The sequence below is a fragment of the Blennius ocellaris genome, assembly GCF_963422515.1.
Source record: "Blennius ocellaris genome assembly, chromosome: 3".
Lineage (NCBI taxonomy): Eukaryota > Metazoa > Chordata > Actinopteri > Blenniiformes > Blenniidae > Blennius > Blennius ocellaris.
Window position 1 is genome coordinate 31051646 of NC_137652.1, and position 22710 is coordinate 31074355.

The following is a 22710-nucleotide window of genomic DNA, read 5'->3' on the forward strand; positions in this document are numbered from 1 at the left end:
GTAACGTCACATATCTGTGGAGCTCTAAGCCCCGCCTACTTTTTAACCTACTTTCTGCAGTGGAAACGCACCGGATTTGGCTCCGGTTACACTTTGCCGTACCTGTAAGGCTCTGTAAGGCTCTGTAAGGCTCCGTTCCGTCGCTGAACTTTTTGTGGAAACACGATTTAGAGACCAACTCGTGCTTGTTGAATTCCAGGAGTCTTTTTGTTCCTAAAAAAACAATTTGGCGCAAAAATCTTGGGGACTTTTTGTCAAAACAAAACCATCACATGTGTGCTTTTTATAGAAAGTAGTTGACAACCTGCTCAACTTTAATGCAAAATCTTACAAAAGAAGAAATTAAGTTTTTAGTTGGACTGGTTCACATTCAGCTAATTTGATATAAACTGATGTCACGATGAAAAGACGTCTTAAGATAGAGATGTGTGGCTGTTGTCTTATCCTGTTGGTTTTGTTGGGATCTCACAAGACCACATAAAGTTTGTTCATTTCCAAGGAAAGACTCTCTTCATTTGTCATGATGCACGATCATGACGTGAATTCTGACCCATGTATGTGACTGAGCATCGTTAACACACCCTCAGACTGGCATTGCCACATCAATGCCAGTGAAACTATGAGCATGGAAGGAACCAGGTTAAATATTATTTAAGTATAGTATTTTAAGAGATTGTTGGTAGGTATAAGAGATGTAACTGTCAAATTGACTGGCAAATGCGTAGCAAGCTACGTCTGCAAAGCTGTTCGTCGATCGGATTTACTGTGCTCATGTGTTAAACTTCGTTTTGAGGATTAGATTGTGACTGCAGATCCTGAGACGTAGAAGAAAACCACGGAGCTGCTTCCGTCTAGGTTTTCCTCCCGACTGGGTTTTGTTTTGTCTGTCAGTGCCGTGTTTGTTGGTCAGTGTAACCTCCTCCCTCCTCCTGTCCTCTTTCAGAGCTTTGGCCCGGCCAGCGTTTCACTTACTTGGCTGATTTCAAGTGTTGAGAAAAGCAACGAGATTGATGAGGAGGAATTGATGCAGGATGAAGACTGAGAGGTGGAGTCGGGGTCAGCCAGTCACTTAGTTTTGATCGTTTCTATTCGTCCTTTATTGTCTCTGACGTGTCTCCAGGTCTGTCTTCAGTCTCATTGCTCTATAGATGTTTGGATCTAAGATCTTTATTGCTATGAAGAAGCAATACCAGCAGCATCCTGAACAATAGAGCTGTGGTTTCCTTTCCAAGACACTTTGTAGACGCTTCATGTATTCACCAATGTATTTCAGTCCTTACTAATATTACCATTACTTTGTTTTTAACTTCTGCTTGCATCCATTTTCTGTATTTTACCTTCATGTTTATTTAATCTGTTTCAATCTTTCTTTTTAAAGTCTTAGTGTTTCACTACAGAGGTTACTTTATTTTATCTTTGCTTTCTATCTTCATTCTTTATCCCTTAAAAGCCTTTCCTCTGGCTGGAGTGTTTTCTCGCTGCAGATGTGAGATAGTAGCTGTCTTCATTCTTCACTGCCTTTCCAGGGAGGTTAGTTTGTCTTACTGTGTGAGGCACGTTTTGCTGCACCATCATATGAAAGGTTGTATAGAAATCAGGATGGATTTTATGTGTGAGAGTGTGTTTCTTGTTGCTTGTGCAGAAGGCTGCAGGGGAAATGGTTGGAAAGCAGCTGTAGGGGATGGGAAGGAAAAAAAGAAGTTGAAATTCAGCTGAAGAAGTTGAGGTATTTTATATTTCTGTTTTAGTTGTGCTCCAATCTTCTTAAGCAGTGAGCCACCATCAGCCCTCAGTGATGTGAATAAATCCAGTGAATTAAAGTAGTTTTCAGCTTGAACCTGCGGCAGAGGAACAGCATGTTGGAGGGTGTCAGCTGTAGTTTACCACCATCCAGTATGGAATAAATGAATAATGCAATGTAAGGCGTCTTTGAGTGTCTCAAAAAGTGCTATATCAAACCAATGCATTATTATTATTATTTAAAACAGTTGTGGAACAACAAAAACCATACTTGTACCTGAAAACACATTTTCTCCAGTGGACATGATGGTGAAAACACATTTTCTCCAGTGGACATGAAGGTGAAAACACATTTTCTCCAGTGGACATGAAGGTGAAAACACATTTTCTCCAGTGGACATGATGGTGAAAACACATTTTCTCCAGTGGACATGATGGTGAAAACACATTTTCTCCAGTGGACATGAAGGTGAAAACACATTTTCTCCAGTGGACATGAAGGTGAAAACACATTTTCTCCAGTGGACATGAAGGTGAAAACACATTTTCTCCAGTGGACATGAAGGTGAAAACACATTTTCTCCAGTGGACATGATGGTGAAAACACATTTTCTCCAGTGGACATGATGGTGAAAACACATTTTCTCCAGTGGACATGAAGGTGAAAACACATTTTCTCCAGTGGACATGAAGGTGAAAACACATTTTCTCCAGTGGACATGAAGGTGAAAACACATTTTCTCCAGTGGACATGATGGTGAAAACACATTTTCTCCAGTGGACATGATGGTGAAAACACATTTTCTCCAGTGGACATGAAGGTGAAAACACATTTTCTCCAGTGGACATGAAGGTGAAAACACATTTTCTCCAGTGGACATGAAGGTGAAAACACATTTTCTCCAGTGGACATGATGGTGAAAACACATTTTCTCCAGTGGACATGAAGGTGAAAACACATTTTCTCCAGTGGACATGAAGGTGAAAACACATTTTCTAGTGGACATGAAGGTGAAAACACATTTTCTCCAGTGGACATGAAGGTGAAAACACATTTTCTCCAGTGGACATGAAGGTGAAAACACATTTTCTCCAGTGGACATGAAGGTGAAAACACATTTTCTCCAGTGGACATGATGGTGAAAACACATTTTCTCCAGTGGACATGAAGGTGAAAACACATTTTCTCCAGTGAACATGAAGGTGAAAACACATTTTCTCCAGTGGACATGAAGGTGAAAACACATTTTCTCCAGTGGACATGAAGGTGAAAACACATTTTCTCCAGTGGACATGAAGGTGAAAACACGTCTTCTCCAGTGGACATGAAGGTGAAAACACATTTTCTCCAGTGGACATGATGGTGAAAACACATTTTCTCCAGTGGACATGATGGTGAAAACACATTTTCTCCAGTGGACATGAAGGTGAAAACACATTTTCTCCAGTGGACATGAAGGTGAAAACACATTTTCTCCAGTGGACATGAAGGTGAAAACACATTTTCTCCAGTGGACATGAAGGTGAAAACACATTTTCTCCAGTGGACATGATGGTGAAAACACATTTTCTCCAGTGGACATGATGGTGAAAACACATTTTCTCCAGTGGACATGAAGGTGAAAACACATTTTCTCCAGTGGACATGAAGGTGAAAACACATTTTCTCCAGTGGACATGAAGGTGAAAACACATTTTCTCCAGTGGACATGATGGTGAAAACACATTTTCTCCAGTGGACATGATGGTGAAAACACATTTTCTCCAGTGGACATGAAGGTGAAAACACATTTTCTCCAGTGGACATGAAGGTGAAAACACATTTTCTCCAGTGGACATGAAGGTGAAAACACATTTTCTCCAGTGGACATGATGGTGAAAACACATTTTCTCCAGTGGACATGAAGGTGAAAACACATTTTCTCCAGTGGACATGAAGGTGAAAACACATTTTCTAGTGGACATGAAGGTGAAAACACATTTTCTCCAGTGGACATGAAGGTGAAAACACATTTTCTCCAGTGGACATGAAGGTGAAAACACATTTTCTCCAGTGGACATGAAGGTGAAAACACATTTTCTCCAGTGGACATGATGGTGAAAACACATTTTCTCCAGTGGACATGAAGGTGAAAACACATTTTCTCCAGTGAACATGAAGGTGAAAACACATTTTCTCCAGTGGACATGAAGGTGAAAACACATTTTCTCCAGTGGACATGAAGGTGAAAACACATTTTCTCCAGTGGACATGAAGGTGAAAACACGTCTTCTCCAGTGGACATGAAGGTGAAAACACATTTTCTCCAGTGGACATGAAGGTGAAAATACATTTTCTCCAGTGGACATGAAGGTGAAAACACATTTTCTCCAGTGGACATGAAGGTGAAAATACATTTTCTCCAGTGGACATGAAGGTGAAAACACATTTTCTCCAGTGGACATGAAGGTGAAAACACATTTTCTCCAGTGGACATGAAGGTGAAAACACATTTTCTCCAGTGGACATGAAGGTGAAAACACATTTTCTCCAGTGGACATGAAGGTGAAAACACATTTTCTCCAGTGGACATGAAGGTGAAAACACATTTTCTCCAGTGGACATGAAGGTGAAAACACATTTTCTCCAGTGGACATGAAGGTGAAAACACATTTTCTCCAGTGGACATGAAGGTGAAAACACATTTTCTCCAGTGGACATGAAGGTGAAAACACGTCTTCTCCAGTGGACATGAAGGTGAAAACACATTTTCTCCAGTGGACATGAAGGTGAAAATACATTTTCTCCAGTGGACATGATGGTGAAAACACATTTTCTCCAGTGGACATGAAGGTGAAAACACATTTTCTCCAGTGGACATGAAGGTGAAAACAGATGTGGAACAACAAAAACAGCAGTTCAATGTGAAGCAGCAGAGACTGAGATGTGGGCGTGTCTTGTTTTGGTTTCTCCTCATGTCAATCTTCCTGGAGGCGGGGCTTCTCCAGCTCTGTGACGTCATCAAATAGAATCAAGGTGTTGAGCTCCCCCACCAGGTAGAACAGAGAAACATCACTGTGAACTCAAGCTGGAGGGAATCAATGAAAAAACACTGTGGGGATTATCTGAACCCCAAATAACACTTTTATCATGTTTAAAGACCAGAAAAGTCCATTTAGTAGAATATGGGTCCTTTAATGACTCACTGAAAAATGAGCTGGAGACCCACTCTTGGCTTGCGACCTGCCATTTATATTTTCTCTTTATTTTACCAGGAAGTGTCTTCAGATAAAATCAAGGTTTTTGAGGTAAAACTGGCCAAGAGTCAGAACTTTGAAATGGAAAAGAGCAAAACACAAATAAAAACACAATTATAACAACATTAAACAAAACATTCAAGTCCCATTTAAGAGCAGCAATGACACTATTCTATTAAACTGTTGATAGTTTTGGTTTTGCTCTTGATGTTAAAATGTGGGATTTTTGCAGATTGTTTAAGGTGAAGTGGAGGGAAAATGTTTTAGTGAATAATCTCTGCTGTGCTGCTCACGCTGCCCTCATTGTCCTCTACAACTCCTCACACCATCAAGCTGTGTCACATTTCAGATTCTTCCTGACGCGTCCTTTGACTTGTTTTTATAATTAGAGGTGCGACATTTGCCCATTGGGGGGGGCTGGGGTGTTGCTCCGGACCCAGTGGAGGTCTGATCGGCTGATAGCTGTCCGTGCGTGTGGAGACAAGGATGTGGTGGTTATTCACTCTTTCATCTTCCTTTGTCGGCTAAAACATCATTAAAGACTTTTTTAAAGAATTTTTTTTTTGAAGGATGTTGAGCTTCACCTCATCCAAACGTAACGGTCACACCGCTGTTTAAAGTCATTCAATCAATTCAGATTTAGCTTCATGATTCACACTTGATCTAAATTACTTTTTCAAATACATGAAATTGTTGTTTCGATTAAAGTTATAGTATTCTTATTAGGGATGAGTCAGATACTCCTTTCAGACGAGTGTCCAGTACGGATAATGCATTTATTCAAGCTTGATACCAGTTAAACTCGTCAATATCTGTGCTCATGCTGGAGGAAAATCCTCATTTGGTCACTGACTGTCTTCAGCTCTCTGATTGGCCAGTCACACACAGACCCCGCCACTCTCTGATTGGCCAGTCACACACAGACCCCGCCCCTCTCTGATTGGCCAGTCATTCACACAGACCCCGCCCCTCTCTGATTGGCCAGTCATTCACACAGACCCCGCCCCTCTCTGATTGGCCAGTCATTCACACAGACCCCGCCCCTCTCTGATTGGCCAGTCATTCACACAGACCCCACCCCTCTCTGATTGGCCAGTCATTCACACAGACCCCGCCCCTCTCTGATTGGCCAGTCATTCACACAGACCCCACCCCTCTCTGATTGGCCAGTCATTCACACAGACCCCACCCCTCTCTGATTGGCCAGTCATTCACACAGACCCCGCCCCTCTCTGATTGGTCAGTCACACACAGACCCCGCCCCTCTCTGATTGGCCAGTCACACACAGACCCCGCCCCTCTCTGATTGGCCAGTCACACACAGACCCCGCCCCTCTCTGATTGGCCAGTCACACACAGACCCCGCCCCTCTGACACGTCACTGCAGCAGCTCAGACACAGAGAGTGACTGTTGTTGTCTTCAGTCCTCCTCAGGTTTGCTTCAGTTCACCTCTATTTCAGTTTGTATGATATTAAAGTGTTTCCTAACGTACGTGCTTGTTCTGAGTGGCTGGAGGTGTAAAGTCAGTTGAAAACGTACTGAACGTGGTGCTTTTGAGAAGAATACCGTGAACAAGGCTGACATGTTATTTCCTGTTTGTCACCACTGGATGTTTACATGAATCACCAGGTTCACACATCATTAAATAATAAACAGTCTTACAGACCACTGACACACATACACACATAGAGCTGAACACACAGAGTAGCTATATTAATATGTTTATTGTATATGGCTGTTCACAAAATAAATATATTATAAATATTACAAATTAAGCTTTATATACTGAATAGTTTTTTATTTAAAAAACATTGAATCCCAATCCTGAGGTTGTTCTGTAAATAGTTTTCAAATAAACAATAAATAAAACAACTTCTGATCAATCATATCAATTTCAGACTTGAAATAATGTACTGATTTAAGCCGCACCCAGTTTCACTTGAACCACGCCCACTTCCGGTTTAGGCCCCGCCCGCTCCGAGTACAGATGCGGATACAGATGATTTAGATGGTTGAACAGATACAGATAGTGGGGGAGTCGCTCATCCTTAATAGTTATCATTCATTTCCTTAAACATAATTTGATAGAGAGCAGATTTTAATGTGGGATTAAACAAACAAAGTGTGTTGTTCTACAAAACAAAAAAATAAAAAAAGATCAGATTCTCGGATAAGAATATCCAAGCAAACTGAAAGGATTTTGTAGTTTTGTCAGAAAATATGTTTGACACGGTGATGAATACACGGTGATGAACACACGGTGATGGACACACGGTGATGGACACACGGTGATGGACACACGGTGATGGACACACGGTGATGGACACACGGTGATGGACACACGGTGATGGACACACGGTGATGGACACACGGTGATGGACACACGGTGATGGACACACGGTGATGAACACACGGTGATGGACACACGGTGATGGACACACGGTGATGAATACACGGTGATGAACACACGGTGATGGACACACGGTGATGGACACACGGTGATGGACACACGGTGATGGACACACGGTGATGGACACACGGTGATGAATACAGCGACAAGAAGTCAAGAAAAGAGGAGAAAAAGCCAGAGAATGCAGAAGATGGGGAAGTAAGACTGGAAGTAGAGGACAAAGGATAGATAGATAGATCTTTATAGTGCTTTACACGACATACACAAACAAATATAAAAGAGGAATTCAAGCGGGTGAAGTCTATGAAACACATAAAAAAATGCGATGGCACACTTCAAACATTCACCTTGACTTTTAAAGAACAAAAGGAGTAACTTTGACTGGATGGAGCCGTTTGAGAACCTCCACCACAAACTGCTTCCATTGTTTGGCAAAAGGTCTTGATGTCACAGGGATTCCTGATTCTTCATGGTAGCAGTCGTTGTCATGGCTTCAGGGAACTGTTGCAGGAAGTGAAAGTGCAGGTGTCGTCAGTGGCCGGTTCAGGCTGACCTCGGGTGTTTGGTGCTTCAGGCTGGAGGATGGCTCCACTGTCCTGTTTAATAAAACTCTGTATTGTGAAACAAATGTGAGCTGCTAGTTTCTGGTTTGTATCACACATTTTAGTTTTTTCCTGCGAGGATCTTCAATCAGTTTGGTCTCATTGTCATCCTCCAGCTCTTGTGTCTTTCTTTCCTTTTTCTAGGTAGTCCCCCCCCCCCCCCCCCCCCTTTCCTTGAACTCTTCCCTCTACTCCTATTATTATCCCCCGCCGTAGCCGATAGGCCCCGAAGGGGGATCTTGAAACAGTCTCCGTACGTCCGTCCGTTCAAACGTTTCTACCTATATCTCGGCAACCCCTGGGCCCACAGTGACCAAACTTCACATGTGGATACATCTCAGAGGGGGAAGGGATACTATGGTGACATTGACCTAATTTGCATATTAAGTAGGTCACAGGGTCACGAAGTGCTTAAAAACACATTTTGGGCTCTGGAGGCCTAGGTTTTTGAGCTAGGGCTCTGAAATGTTATACACACATGATACACACTCCAGGGATAACCTCCAGTACACCAAGTGACCTGACCTTGACCTTGAAGATTGGTAGGGTCTGAAGTTTGCTCGTCATGGTTGCACAATACATGTATTTTCATATAAACATTTCTCCTCATTTCTCAGCAGTTCCTGGGCCCACAGTCACCAAACTTCACACATGGACACTCCACCTGGGGAGAAGGGGCACCATGGTGACCAGGACCTAATTTGCATATCAGGTCACAGGGTCACTAAGTGCATAAAAACACCTTTTGGGCTCTGGAGACGTATTTTGACATAGCTTATGAAGAAGACCTTTCAGATTCTACACAATTATCTTCTAGGACCCATGGAACACCCTCTAGTGTACCAAGTGTGCTGCCTTAGAGCTGCTTTGTGAGACAATATAAAGCCCTCCGGTGGGGGATTAGCCCAGCAAAGGCCTTCTTGTCATTATTTAGTTGCAAACTGTCTGATATTGAAGATTTCCTTGCTAAGGATGTGATGTCCACTCTCCCATCGTATTCAGTTCCTGGTAATGCTCCAGTTCATTTCCTGGAGAATCATAATGAGATTTCTGTGGCCACGCTCATTGATCTTCACCTGTGTTTGTGTCTGGTTCGGAGGGGGAGTTACTCTGCCTGTGTGTAATACATATCCATGGCTTTTGTGTTTTTCACCGATGTTGGTTGTTTGTTTCTCTGTGCTCTTGTGTTTTTATCTTCTTCCTGTTTCAGTGTCTGTTCCCCAGCCGAGGAAAACAAATCACATTTGAATCTGTCGACTCCACATTGCATCCCCTGACTTTTCCACTGTGTCCTGGTCTTCCCAGGTGAAAGTGAACATCATTGGCGATGTGATCGACCAGGGCTCCACCAACCTGCAAGTGGACCCGGCCGGCTTCAGCCCCCATGCTGCCATCTACTCCATGCGTCCAGACATCCGCTGTGTCATCCACATCCACACTCCGGCCACAGCAGCTGTGAGTCCAACTCCCGTGTGACCGTATCGCAATGCTCTGAATATCCTGCAGGTTGTTTAACTCTTTATATGGCTGCGGCAGAGAACATTTGCTCATTGGAACATTGAACTGAAGTCAATTGAGACTTTTTTTAAACACTGAAGAATCCGTGATTTGCCACTAATTCATAAAGAAATCTGTCAGAAATAGTTAAACAATCACTTCTATGTCGTTTGTATGGGATTTTATGGGAGTTTCATGTATGAAGAGTTCCTACTCCTTCGGAAATGTTGACCTCTTTACACTTTGACTCATTTTGACCCATTGGAAGCTGTTCAAGGTTCAGTTTCAGCCTCTAATGTCCGGGGATCAAACCAGCAGCCTGATGTTTACAAGTCAACAATGGTCACAACCCCCACCCTCGTGTGTTTAGTCCCTACGTTTTCTGTGGAGGCCACGGCCGCCGCGTTTTTCTGAAAACGTGGGGAGGAAGTAGCAAGAGCAGGGAGGGAGTACGTCACCACCAGGTGTAAGTACGTGGCCGTGAGCGGCTGCTGCCATACGTTGCACTAGTGGCCAGTAAGTTGTAGGTGCTGACAACATAAGATCTCTGTACAAATACCATGTTAGCCTATGGAGGCCGTACTTATACGTACTGCTCATGTACAGTGTCCTTACTCACTCTTATGTTGTTCTTAAGTGCTTGCAAATGTGATAGACGATTCTCAGATAGAAGACTTATTATAATCAGTGAATTATTTGTAACATTTCAGTGACCTAGGATAAATAGTGATGTATTTATTACTCACACAGACGCATCATTTCAACTCATGGAGGGGAAGATAGTGACAAAAAACAAAACGAACTGGTCATTACATTTCCAAATAAATACGAGCATTCCAGAGCAACTTGTGTTGTTTTCATCTTCATGACACATTTTTTGGTGCAATAAATACGTTTGTAGGAATGATTTTTGATGAAGCTGCAGATAACAGCATATCAAATATTGGTATAATGTGTAAAATCTGATTCCAGAATTAGATCTAAATAAACTCAACTTATGAAATAACTCCCTCATTCTTCCATGTCGGAGTTATGGTGAGGAAATATGGGGAAACAATACGTTGATAATGATTCTAAAAGTGAACTAATGAAGGTGAACAGACAACAACTCATCTTCAGATGAGAGTTCAGATTCTTTTGGAGAAAATAAATCCTGTACAATGAAGTTTGACATATTATGTCGAATTGATATTTTATATATATAAATATATATATCATATCTCTAGTATCTGCCCATATATGTTGAGTCTAGTATCATGGCTATACTGAAACGGGTCATACAGGTTCTCCCTGGCTAATGACTGCCAGTCATATTGAATCATGTCTTCTCACCGTTACAGACACTTTGAATCCTTCATGTCAATCATTCTGAAAAAGCAGAAAAGTTGCTGTGAGCCCTGCAAAGCCGGGAGTCGGGTGTCCCACAGTTTAACGAGCACCTGAACGCACCACTGCTACTGTTTACATTCATCCTGGGTCAGTGAAATGTTGGGTAGAATTCACTTAACATGAATTGTGATTTAAAGCCCGTTTAAAATGTAAAGACTCCCGGAGTCAGAGCGTTGTGTGCTCACGGGCTCAGGAGGCAGCGAGTCACGCTAACAGGAGAGGACTCCGGAGACCAAACATTGCTCCGCTGTGCCTGATGCTCCACATCAGTACGAGGCTCCTCACCTCCTACACACCAACACATGTCAGCCATGGTTCTACAAGTACAGTCGCTTGTGAGCGTGGCTTTACTGAGCCACAGCCACGAAGGGACATCTGTACACGGGTTTTTTTTGTTTATTTTTCATCATGAATTTACATTTATTCTAGAAATTCTACACATGTAAAACCTGTCTTGGTAGCATATGTAACACTGAAACATGTTCTGTCGTTAGTAAAGGTTAATTATTAAAAATATCACTGAAATGCACCTTGAGTGAACTGAGTTCCTGTAAAACGCTCTGAAGAGATGCAGTTATATTTCCCAAAACACAGAGACTTCTTCCTGCATCCAACAGAAGTTTGTTTTTTCCTCTTAAATCTTAAAACTCTGTTAGCTTGTGATCTCTCTCATGTCCTTCTCACCTTCAACCCTCTTCAGGTGTCGTCCATGAAGTGCGGCATCCTTCCCATTTCCCAAGAAGCTCTGACCCTGGGCGACGTGGCCTACTACAACTACCAGGGCAGCCTGGACGATCAGGAGGAGCGCAGGGAGCTGCAGAAGGCTCTGGGACCCACAGCCAAGGCAAGAGCACCGCGGAAACTCTCCACAGAGAGGGAGACTTTAGCTATTTAGAAATCAATAGCAATCAATCGGGCAACTTGATTTATGAAGCACATTTAAGACACGACATTGGACCAAAGTGCTGTACAAACTTCATAGATAAAAATATAGAAGCAACGAATGTAGTTAAAACAAACTCAAAGGGGATAAAACATGGGTGAGATGTGTTGTTTGTGAAAAGAAAGAGTCCAGTGTCTACAAAGTGAGGCAGTGAGAATCTTTACTGGCAACAGAGAAGTGTCCTGTGAAGTAAACGTCAGTCTGTTTACTTTCCAACTCTTGTTATAACAAATACTATATTTGATTTGTTTTTTCTTTTCTTTTCTACACACAAAAGCAGACAAAAAAATCAAGACAGGAACTTTCCAGAAATCTTAATGTCGTTTTGAAGCTCAGACTAATTTGATCTTATAAAGTACACATGGTATCCTGCTGGAGTTTCATAAATATCCACGAGGGAAGGCGTGTTCTGTACCTGATCCTTGACGTGGAAAAAGAAAAAGGAGCTGAGTTTCAGGGTGGAGTGTTTATAAAGCAGGAAACAGTAAGAGGACGGTTGAAGCAGCGTTTCCTGTTGAAGGACTGAGCCGACTGTGTTTAAAGAAAATCTGAAGATCAACAAATAAATAGATAAAGATGTGAGGAATTTGAGGGAAATTCCAGTTTTCAGTCTGCTGTCATGTCCTGCAGCCGTCACCCAGGGGCTTTTATCAGATATTGGACTTCTTTATTTGAGTCTTATCTAACCAGAATGTCTTTATGCTGGCAACCACGGGTTCTTTAACCGTCGACTCAGATGAACTATCGTAAGAAGTTTCCCTCTGAATCTGACTTATTTGCGTCGTTGCTCACTATTTAGCCTTCACATCATCATACAGTTGCATCATGATCACGTCTAACAAGTCAGTTGTGTCTGTGCAGATCTTGGTGCTGAGGAATCACGGCGTGGTTGCTCTGGGGGAGACCGTCGAAGAGGCCTTTCACTACATCTACAATGTCCAATACACCTGTGAAATCCAGGTAGGAAGAGACGCCACGTGCTCCATGTCACCAGCAGGCCGAAGCTCACAACCTCCCTGTGCTAAAGGTTGGCAGAGCACAGTGGGAGTCGGGCCATTAGGAGTTTGAAGGAGGGAGTCATGGTCGGTCTAATGTAACTTTAATTGAAGGGTGTAGCTCCGACTTTGACTTTATGAGTCAGCAAAAAACAAACAGAAGTGCAGCAGGCTGAAAGGATTGTCAGAGAACAGCCTCAAGAAACAACCAATGGTTGAATTAGCATTCATTTTGAACTTGCATTAAGTTTCAAAGTCACAGTGACGTGTCCAGTTGCAGTGGAGCGAGAGTCTCTGGAGGAGCAACTCTCTGCCTGTCGGCCTCTGAATGGACAATCCAGCACAAAGAAAACAGAAACACTGACAACTTTCACCTTTCCATCTTGATTTAGTGCAGAAAATGCAACTGAGTTGGAAAAAGAAGGTTCCCACCTTTCGCATTTTGAACTCTAGTTTGTCCACTTGGTGGTTTTCTCTCCTCAACAACCTTCCAGAGCTTGATGTTCTCTCACGGTGCTACTTCACCTTGTTAATCACACACCAGTGGAGGCGGCTGCCATCAAGGCGCTCAGTCCATCAGGGTCTTGCTCAAGGCCCCTCCGGCACGTGGACGAGGGAGATGGCAGATAGGGAATCGAACCTGCAACATTCAGATTGAGAGACGGCTCGCTCTGCCGACCAGCTGTCCGTCTGACGTTGGGCTGCGCTACCTCTGCGGCGGCGGCGGATACTTTCACATGGTTCGAGAACAGTCATTTGTTGTTTTGTTATTTCCGCCAATCAAGCTTCAGAATATGTTTAGCTTCTTTGGATCTCTGCTACAGAAACTAGAACACCAGACAGAGAATAAGCTTGAACCTGGAGTTGTGAATTGTTTGACATCCTTTCTTTAAGTGAACCAACGCAGGCAGAACGAGCTGGAGGTCAAACCACGTCTGACATGAAGTCCAGCCTCACTTCTCATACTGAAGCAGCATTCGCTCAGGATCTCTGCTGGCTTAGTTTGTGTTTGTCTTCACTGGTGGATGTTTGGAGATGAAGGTTTGTGTCGCCTCCCCTCCCATTGGAACAGGCAAACCAACGCTCCGGATTGACTCTCCCCGTTCAAGCAAAAGAAAACATTAATCCACCCTGCAAAGCCCGGCTTAATTTCTATAAATAAATCCCCTCAGACATGTTTGTGGTCTGTCGTGCACTGTGTATCCTGTGCTGTGACACTTTGGGATTTGAGGGTTTCCCCATTTTAGTTTTCCTGTTTGTTATTAACCGCCATTGATTCCAGGAGCTCACCACTCTCTCTCCTCTGTCGTAGGTGAACGCTGTGTCGTGTGCTGGAGCAGTGGAGAACCTCATCGTGCTGGATCCCGACAAGTACAAATCACGGGTGTTTGACGTGACCACAGAATCCATCAACATGGGCGGTCAGTACAAGTGGAAGGTGGGCGAGCTGGAATTCGAGGCTCTGATGAGGATGTTGGATAATCTGGTGAGTGTCGCAGCCACATGATTCACGTCAGCTCTTTAAGATCAACATTCCCTGATTGTTGCTTTTATTGCTCTTTTACAGCAACAGGAATAACTTAATTAACGTATGATTACATTTGGTTGTTGACTCAAGCTCACCACAATTAGTAGGGATGAGCGACTCCCCCACTATCTGCATCTGAATCTGTTCAACCATCTAAATCATCTGTATCCGTGTCTGTACTCGGAGTGGGCGGGGCCGAAACCCGAAGTGGGCGTGGTTCACGTGAAACTGGGTGGGGCTTAAATCAGTACATTATTTTAAGTCTGAAATTGATCAGAAGTTGCTTTATTTATTGTTTATTTGAAAACTATTTACAGAACAGCCTCAGAATTGAGATGCGTGCAAACAGGAAATAACATGTCAGCCTTGTTCACGGTATTCTTCTCAAAAGCACCACGTTCAGTACGTTTTCAACTGACTTTACACCTCCAGCCACTCAGAACAAGCACGTACGTTAGGAAACAAGTTCACCAAGTCACTTTAATATCATACAAACTGAAATAGAGGTGAACTGAAGCAAACCTGAGGAGGACTGAAGACAACAACGTGAGTGAGAGTCAAGTTACAGAGAGTTCAGTCACTGTGTGTGTGTGTGTGTGTGTGTGTGTGTGTGTGTGTGTGTGTGTGTGTGTGTGTGTGTGTGTGTGTGTGTGTGTGTGTGTGTGTGTGTGTGTGTGTGTGTGTGTGTGTGTGTGTGTGTGTGTGTGTGTGTGTGTGTGTGTGTGTGTGTGTGTGTGTGTCAGAGGGGCGGGCTCTGTGTGTGACTGTCCAATCACAGAGCGTAAAGACAGTCAGGTAACAAATGAGGATTTTCCTTCAGCACAAGTACGGATATTTACGAGTTTGACTCCTATCATGCTCGTACTCGTCAAAACTGCTTCATCCGGCTCATCCCTAGTAATTAGTATTATCATTTATTGATGAGTCACAATTCAAAAGCAGAGATACAAAGTGCTTTACTATTAAACATTAATAATAAGTGCATTATGGCACGAATAATAGTAATAATATAATAAACGTATATTTATATAGAACTTTTATCTGATATATAACACCCGTTGGAATGAACTTACTCACTATAATTACTATTAATTTGGATTAACTGTGGCTGTATTGTGTCTTTGGGAGGCTGTACTGAAGAAAAACCATAAGAAGTGTAGTGTTTCACTGATCAGCACACATTTATCTTCTCCACCACTTTATTGTGGGGCAAACAGGGCAAACACACTCATACATAGGGGCAATTTAGATTTACCAACATGTCTCAAATGCATGTTTGGGTTCTTTTTTTTGGGGGGGGGGGTGGAATATGCAAACTACACACAGAAAGGCCCAAAGTTCCTCCTGGATGAATCATTATGACGTAGGATTAAAGCCAATGAAGACAATCAAATTAATTTGAGCATATTTCTCTCCATTCATCATGAAGACAATATACCGGAGGGGTGTGATCACCGGCTGTTCTGTCAGGAGGAAAGCATGTAGTGTAATCCCTCATACTTCACAGGACACACGGAACGACTTTTTATTTCCCTTGGAAAAATGATTGCAAAAAGAAAAAAAGAAATGGCTGCTTCACATCACTAACAAACATGTTTTGGTGTCGTCTCACTCCGAGTTGGTACCTTCTGTCCTGCTGCGTCACTCTTCCTGTTGATCCTATCTCACTTCATACACACACTTTTCATCTTCCACCTTCCTTCCCTCCCATCTTCACTCTCTGCCCCCACCCCAATGAATCTTTGTCCTCCAGCTTACTGGAAGCCTGAACATCTCTGCTTTCATGCGTTCCCTCTTTTCTCCCACGCCTCTTAAACACTGCATTTGTCTCTGATAAGCTCTGGGATTGAGGACGAAGCTCAGACACGTCCAGGAAAAACAGGGAAAGGAAACTCGAGTTTTGCTTCAATTGAGATGCAGCAAAACTCTCTTTTCTCTTGTCTTTGTGTTTGTCGAAAAATGAGAATGCAAAAACAGGCAAGGATCAATTCAGCTCTTTTGAGATGAAAGGATGTTGATAAAGGTCAGGAAAGGTCAGTTGTGACCGAGGGGTTGAGATGAAAAGAGAATCTGTCAGACAAACAACAGCAGCCCTGAGTGAGAGAAAAAGATGCGTGAAGCCAAAGTGAAGAGAGAGGAAGAAGAGAGGAGAGGATAAAGAAAGGAGGAAGAGGGGAGAGGAAGAAGAGAGGAGAGGATAAAGAAAGGAGGAAGAAGAGGGGAGAGGAAGAAGAGAGGAGAGGATAAAGAAAGGAGGAAGAAGAGGGGAGAGGATAAAGAAAGGAGGAAGAAGAGGGGAGAGGATAAAGAAAGGAGGAAGAAGAGAGGAGAGGATAAAGAAAGGAGGAAGAAGAGGGGAGAGGAAGAAGAGAGGAGAGGAAGAAGAGAGGAGAGGATAAAGAGGGGAGAGGAAGAAGAGGGGAGAGGAAGAAGAGGAGAGAGGAAGAAGAGGAGAGAGGAAGAAGAGAGGAGAGGATAAAGAAAGGAGGAAGAAGAGAGGAGAGGAAGAAGACAGGAGAGGATAAAGAGGGGAGAGGAGAGGAAGAATAGGGGAGAGGAGAGGAAGAAGAGGGGAGAGGAGAGGAAGAAGAGGAGAGAGGAAGAAGAGGGGAGAGGAAGAAGAGGAGAGAGGAAGAAGAGGAGAGAGGAAGAAGAGGGGAGAGGAAGAAGAGGAGAGAGGAAGAAGAGGAGAGAGGAAGAAGAGGAGAGAGGAAGAAGAGGGGAGAGGAAGAAGAGGAGAGAGGAAGGAGAGGAGAGAGGAAGGAGAGGAGAGAGGAAGGAGAGGAGAGAGGAAGGAGAGGAGAGAGGAAGGAGAGGAGAGAGGAAGGAGAGGAGAGAGGAAGGAGAGGGGAGAGGAAGGAGAGGAGAGAGGAAGGAGAGAGAGGAGGAAGAAGAGGAGAGAGGAGGAAGAAGAGGAGAGAGGAGGAAGAAGAGGAGAGAGGAGGAAGAAGAGGAGAGAGGAGGAAGAAGAGGAGAGAGGAGGAAGAAGAGGGGAGAGGAGGAAGAAGAGAGAGGAAGAAGAGGAGAGAGGAAGGAGAGAGGAGAGGAAGGAGAGGGGAGAGGAGAGGAAGAAGAGGAAGGAGAGGAGAGAGGAAGGAGAGGGGAGAGGAAGGAGAGGGGAGAGGGGAGAGGAAGGAGAGGGGAGAGGAAGGAGAGGGGAGAGGAAGAAGAGGGGAGAGGAAGGAGAGGAGAGAGGAAGGAGAGGGGAGAGGAAGGAGAGGGGAGAGGAAGAAGAGGGGAGAGGAAGAAGAGGGGAGAGGAAGGAGAGGGGAGAGGAAGGAGAGGAGAGAGGAAGGAGAGGAGAGAGGAAGGAGAGGAGAGAGGAAGGAGAGGAAGGAGAGGGGAGAGGAAGGAGAGGGGAGAGGAAGGAGAGGAAGGAGAGGGGAGAGGAAGGAGAGGGGAGAGGAAGGAGAGGGGAGAGGAAGAAGAGGGGAGAGGAAGGAGAGGAGAGAGGAAGGAGAGGGGAGAGGAAGGAGAGGGGAGAGGAAGAAGAGGGGAGAGGAAGAAGAGGGGAGAGGAAGAAGAGGGGAGAGGAAGGAGAGGGGAGAGGAAGGAGAGGAGAGAGGAAGGAGAGGAGAGAGGAAGGAGAGGAGAGAGGACGGAGAGAGGAGAGAGGAAGGAGAGAGGAGAGAGGAAGGAGAGGGGAGAGGAAGGAGAGGGGAGAGGAAGGAGAGGGGAGAGGAAGGAGAGGGGAGAGGAAGAAGAGGGGAGAGGAGGAAGAGGAGACAGGAGAGGACGGAGAGAGGAGAGGAAGGAGAGGGGAGAGGAAGGAGAGGAGAGAGGAAGGAGAGGGGAGAGGAAGGAGAGGGGAGAGGAAGGAGAGGGGAGAGGAAGAAGAGGGGAGAGGAAGGAGAGGGGAGAGGAAGGAGAGGGGAGAGGAAGGAGAGGAGAGAGGAAGGAGAGAGGAGAGAGGAAGGAGAGAGGAGAGAGGAAGGAGAGAGGAGAGAGGAAGGAGAGGGGAGAGGAAGGAGAGAGGAGAGAGGAAGGAGAGGGGAGAGGAAGGAGAGGGGAGAGGAAGAAGAGGGGAGAGGAAGGAGAGGGAGAGGAAGGAGAGGGGAGAGGAAGGAGAGGAGAGAGGAAGGAGAGGAGAGAGGAAGGAGAGGAGAGAGGAAGGAGAGAGGAGAGAGGAAGGAGAGGGGAGAGGAAGGAGAGGAGAGAGGAAGGAGAGGGGAGAGGAAGGAGAGAGGAGAGGAAGAAGAGGGGAGAGGAGAAGAGGAGAGAGGAGAGGAAGAAGAGGAGAGAGGAAGAAGAGGGGAGAGGAAGGAGAGAGGAAGTAGAGGAAGTGTCCTCAGTGCTGCCAGACTCCCTGCCGGCTCAGCACTGCCTCTCTTCCGTCTCACGGTGAAGCGCCGGCTCAGCCACGACTGCAGGAAGGAAACGTCACATGATCATGTTGCTTCGCCACCAAGTTCACAAATGAACTCCATTAATGACCTCTGGCGAGTGGACGACCGCTGGCTTCTGCCACACTCGCCGTCTGGCTGCCGCGCTGAGCAAGGCGACTTGTCGGAGACGGCGAGTGACCAGATGTGCTCCTCCAGGGCTACAGGACGGGCTACACACACCGACACCCCGTCGTCCGCGACAAGCCCCGGCACAAGAGCGACGTGGAGATCCCCGCCACCGTCACGGCGTTCATGTTGGAGGAGGACGGCGAGGCCGCCAGGCTGCCCTTCAACTTCCTGCAGCAGCGGCAGCAGAGGGAGAAGACGCGCTGGCTCAACTCCCCCAACAGCTACACCAAGGTCAGCATCGAGGGGGCGGAGGACCGCTACAACACCCGCACCACCACGGTGAGTGAGTGAGTGGGGTGAGTGAGTGAGTGGGTGAGTGAGTGAGTGAGTGGGTGTGAGTGAGTGGGTGGGTGAGTGAGTGAGTGAGTGGGTGAGTGAGTGAGTGGGTGGGTGAGTGAGTGAGTGGGTGTGAGTGAGTGGGTGGGTGAGTGAGTGAGTGAGTGGGTGAGTGAGTGAGTGGGTGGGTGAGTGAGTGAGTGGGTGGGTGGGTGAGTGAGTGAGTGTAACTGGGGCTTCATCATTACACTTGTGGGGGTTGAACCTAAACAGAGTGTAACATTGACAGTAAGGTGTGTTTTCTAGCAGTCGGGGCGTTGGGTGGAGGTCAGCAGTAGAGGAGGTGGTGGTTGAAGTGGGGCGTTGGGTGGAGGTCAGCAGTAGAGGAGGTGGTGGTTGAGGTGGGGTGGAGGTCAGCAGTAGAGGAGGTGGTGGTTGAGGTGGGGTGGAGGTCAGCAGTAGGGGAGGTGGTGGTTGAGGTGGGGCATGGGGTGGAGGTCAGCAGTAGAGGAGGTGGTGGTTGAGGTGGGGTGGAGGTCAGCAGTAGGGGAGGTGGTGGTTGAGGTGGGGCGTTGGGTGGAGGTCAGCAGTAGAGGAGGTGGGGCGTTGGGTGGAGGTCAGCAGTAGAGGAGGTGGTGGTTGAGGTGGGGTGGAGGTCAGCAGTAGAGGAGGTGGTGGTTGAGGTGGGGTGGAGGTCAGCAGTAGGGGAGGTGGTGGTTGAGGTGGGGCGTTGGGTGGAGGTCAGCAGTAGAGGAGGTGGTGGTTGAGGTGGGGCGTTGGGTGGAGGTCAGCAGTAGAGGAGGTGGTGGTTGAGGTGGGGCGTTGGGTGGAGGTCAGCAGTAGAGGAGGTGGTGGTTGAGGTGGGGTGGAGGTCAGCAGTAGAGGAGGTGGTGGTTGAGGTTGGGTGGAGGTCAGCAGTAGAGGAGGTGGTGGTTGAGGTGGGGTGGAGGTCAGCAGTAGAGGAGGTGGTGGTTGAGGTGGGGTGGAGGTCAGCAGTAGAGGAGGTGGTGGTTGAGGTGGGGTGGAGGTCAGCAGTAGAGGAGGTGGTGGTTGAGGTGGGGTGGAGGTCAGCAGTAGAGGAGGTGGGGCGTTGGGTGGAGGTCAGCAGTAGAGGAGGTGGTGGTTGAGGTGGGGTGGAGGTCAGCAGTAGAGGAGGTGGTGGTTGAGGTGGGGTGGAGGTCAGCAGTAGGGGAGGTGGTGGTTGAGGTGGGGCGTGGGGTGGAGGTCAGCAGTAGAGGAGGTGGTGGTTGAGGTGGGGTGGAGGTCAGCAGTAGAGGAGGTGGTGGTTGAGGTGGGGTGGAGGTCAGCAGTAGGGGAGGTGGTGGTTGAGGTGGGGCATGGGGTGGAGGTCAGCAGTAGAGGAGGTGGTGGTTGAGGTGGGGTGGAGGTCAGCAGTAGGGGAGGTGGTGGTTGAGGTGGGGCGTTGGGTGGAGGTCAGCAGTAGAGGAGGTGGGGCGTTGGGTGGAGGTCAGCAGTAGAGGAGGTGGTGGTTGAGGTGGGGTGGAGGTCAGCAGTAGAGGAGGTGGTGGTTGAGGTGGGGTGGAGGTCAGCAGTAGGGGAGGTGGTGGTTGAGGTGGGGCGTTGGGTGGAGGTCAGCAGTAGAGGAGGTGGTGGTTGAGGTGGGGCGTTGGGTGGAGGTCAGCAGTAGAGGAGGTGGTGGTTGAGGTGGGGTGGAGGTCAGCAGTAGAGGAGGTGGTGGTTGAGGTTGGGTGGAGGTCAGCAGTTGAGGAGGTGGTGGTTGAGGTGGGGTGGAGGTCAGCAGTAGAGGAGGTGGTGGTTGAGGTTGGGTGGAGGTCAGCAGTAGAGGAGGTGGTGGTTGAGGTGGGGTGGAGGTCAGCAGTAGAGGAGGTGGTGGTTGAGGTGGGGTGGAGGTCAGCAGTAGAGGAGGTGGTGGTTGAGGTGGGGTGGAGGTCAGCAGTAGAGGAGGTGGTGGTTGAGGTGGGGTGGAGGTCAGCAGTAGAGGAGGTGGTGGTTGAGGTGGGGTGGAGGTCAGCAGTAGAGGAGGTGGTGGTTGAGGTGGGGTGGAGGTCAGCAGTAGAGGAGGTGGTGGTTGAGGTGGGGTGGAGGTCAGCAGTAGAGGAGGTGGTGGTTGAGGTTGGGTGGAGGTCAGCAGTAGAGGAGGTGGTGGTTGAGGTGGGGTGGAGGTCAGCAGTAGAGGAGGTGGGGCGTTGGGTGGAGGTCAGCAGGAGGAGGTGGTGGTTGAGGTGGTGCAGTGTGTTGCCCTCCACTCGGGATGCAGGTTCGATCCTCCTGCACTGAGTTGACGCCTCCTTCAGTGAGACGCAGAACCCAAAGCTTCTTCCATTGAATGTTACTCAGCCTGTCATCAGGGCGACATCTGGTGGTGAAACATGGAATTACACTTTTATTTTTTGTTTTTGTTTTTTGCTTTGAGACCTTCAGGCATGTGATTGATTAAAAAAAACACAATTTTATGTAGTAGTTTATCTTGGCTTTCAACATTTGTACAACATTTAAATGTTCAAGTGCAATTTAATCAAATGTTTCCAGTTTTCCAGTTGTATTTTGGATTCTAGCATTTCTTTGGTTCCAGTGGATGAAGGCGGAGGAGACGGGCACGCCCATCCGGATTGAGGACCCCAATCAATTTGTGCCTCTGAACACGGACCCAAGTGAAGTGCAGGTCAAGAGGAACAAAGTGAGTTTGCTTTTACTCTGCATGCATGGAATTTTACTTGTGTGAAGATTCCTGCTTATTTGACAAGCAGTGGAATGAATTTAGCAAAAGATTAAAAAAATATATTTTTGAAAAGCAAACAGAATGGTTTTAAACAGCTGACACTTATTTTCCATGCATGGACTGTAAATGTCTTGTTTCCCGATGACAATATTTGTGGTCCATTGTTCCCTTTCTGGGTTTGGACTTTGCTTCCTTCCTGGATTGCTGGATTATGTCTGATCCTGGGGTTTTTGTTTGTTTATTACACACAAACCACAATCATCTTGTGCCTCTGGCATTGACCTCCTGCCCTGCTTTGTGGCTCCGTCCCCTGAGAACTGCTCCTCCACCGGCTTGATGAGATGCTCAGAGATTTAATGTCTGGAGTCTCTGCTGACATGAAGTGAAGAGAACATGTTAGATTACAGTTGGCACTGCAGGAATGATTTGGAAGTGATTTTTCTGGGCATATTAACAAGAAGATTAGGATCAGGGATTGAATTAATCATTACAAAGTGTAAAATCTGACTTTTTGAGTGGAGAAAAACAAAATTCAAGTCAGAGTTCACATGTATTTCTTATTGATTTTTGGAGGTTTCAGGCTTGTTCGTGGCCTGCTGCAGAATCTGGTCTCTCAAAAAGGAAATGAGGACAATTAGAAATCTTTATTCAAGAGCAGCTCCATTTCCTATTGTGCTTTATCCGATTTACGAGCTTTAGAGGCAACAGACAAAGTGTTTCATCTGAAGTCATCCAGACACAAGAACACAGTCACCAATCACAAGTCCTGGACTTTCAAACTGCAGAAATGTCGGGATGCAGAGGATATATCTGCAGAATATTTACAAACTTTAGCTCTTATTTTAAGTTTGGAACGTTTTGTGGGGGTTTTGCATGT

The 22710-nt window shown here is 46.2% G+C and overlaps 1 protein-coding gene across 6 annotated transcripts in view; it reads left to right on the plus strand.

The window, feature by feature from the left end:
- add3a (adducin 3 (gamma) a) overlaps positions 1-22710 on the plus strand; it is a 108282-nt gene that overhangs the window by 69943 nt on the left and 15629 nt on the right. For all 6 annotated transcript variants that reach the window (XR_013937231.1, XM_080521025.1, XM_080521024.1 and 3 more), the window contains exons 6-11: positions 9296-9445; positions 11577-11720; positions 12681-12779; positions 14127-14300; positions 18884-19135; positions 21687-21791. Coding sequence is in view for 5 of the 6 variants with exons in the window: in XM_080521025.1 (XP_080377151.1) it covers positions 9296-9445; positions 11577-11720; positions 12681-12779; positions 14127-14300; positions 18884-19135; positions 21687-21791 (924 nt within the window). In the remaining variant the exon portion in view is untranslated. The remainder of the gene's footprint in view (positions 1-9295; positions 9446-11576; positions 11721-12680; positions 12780-14126; positions 14301-18883; positions 19136-21686; positions 21792-22710) is intronic.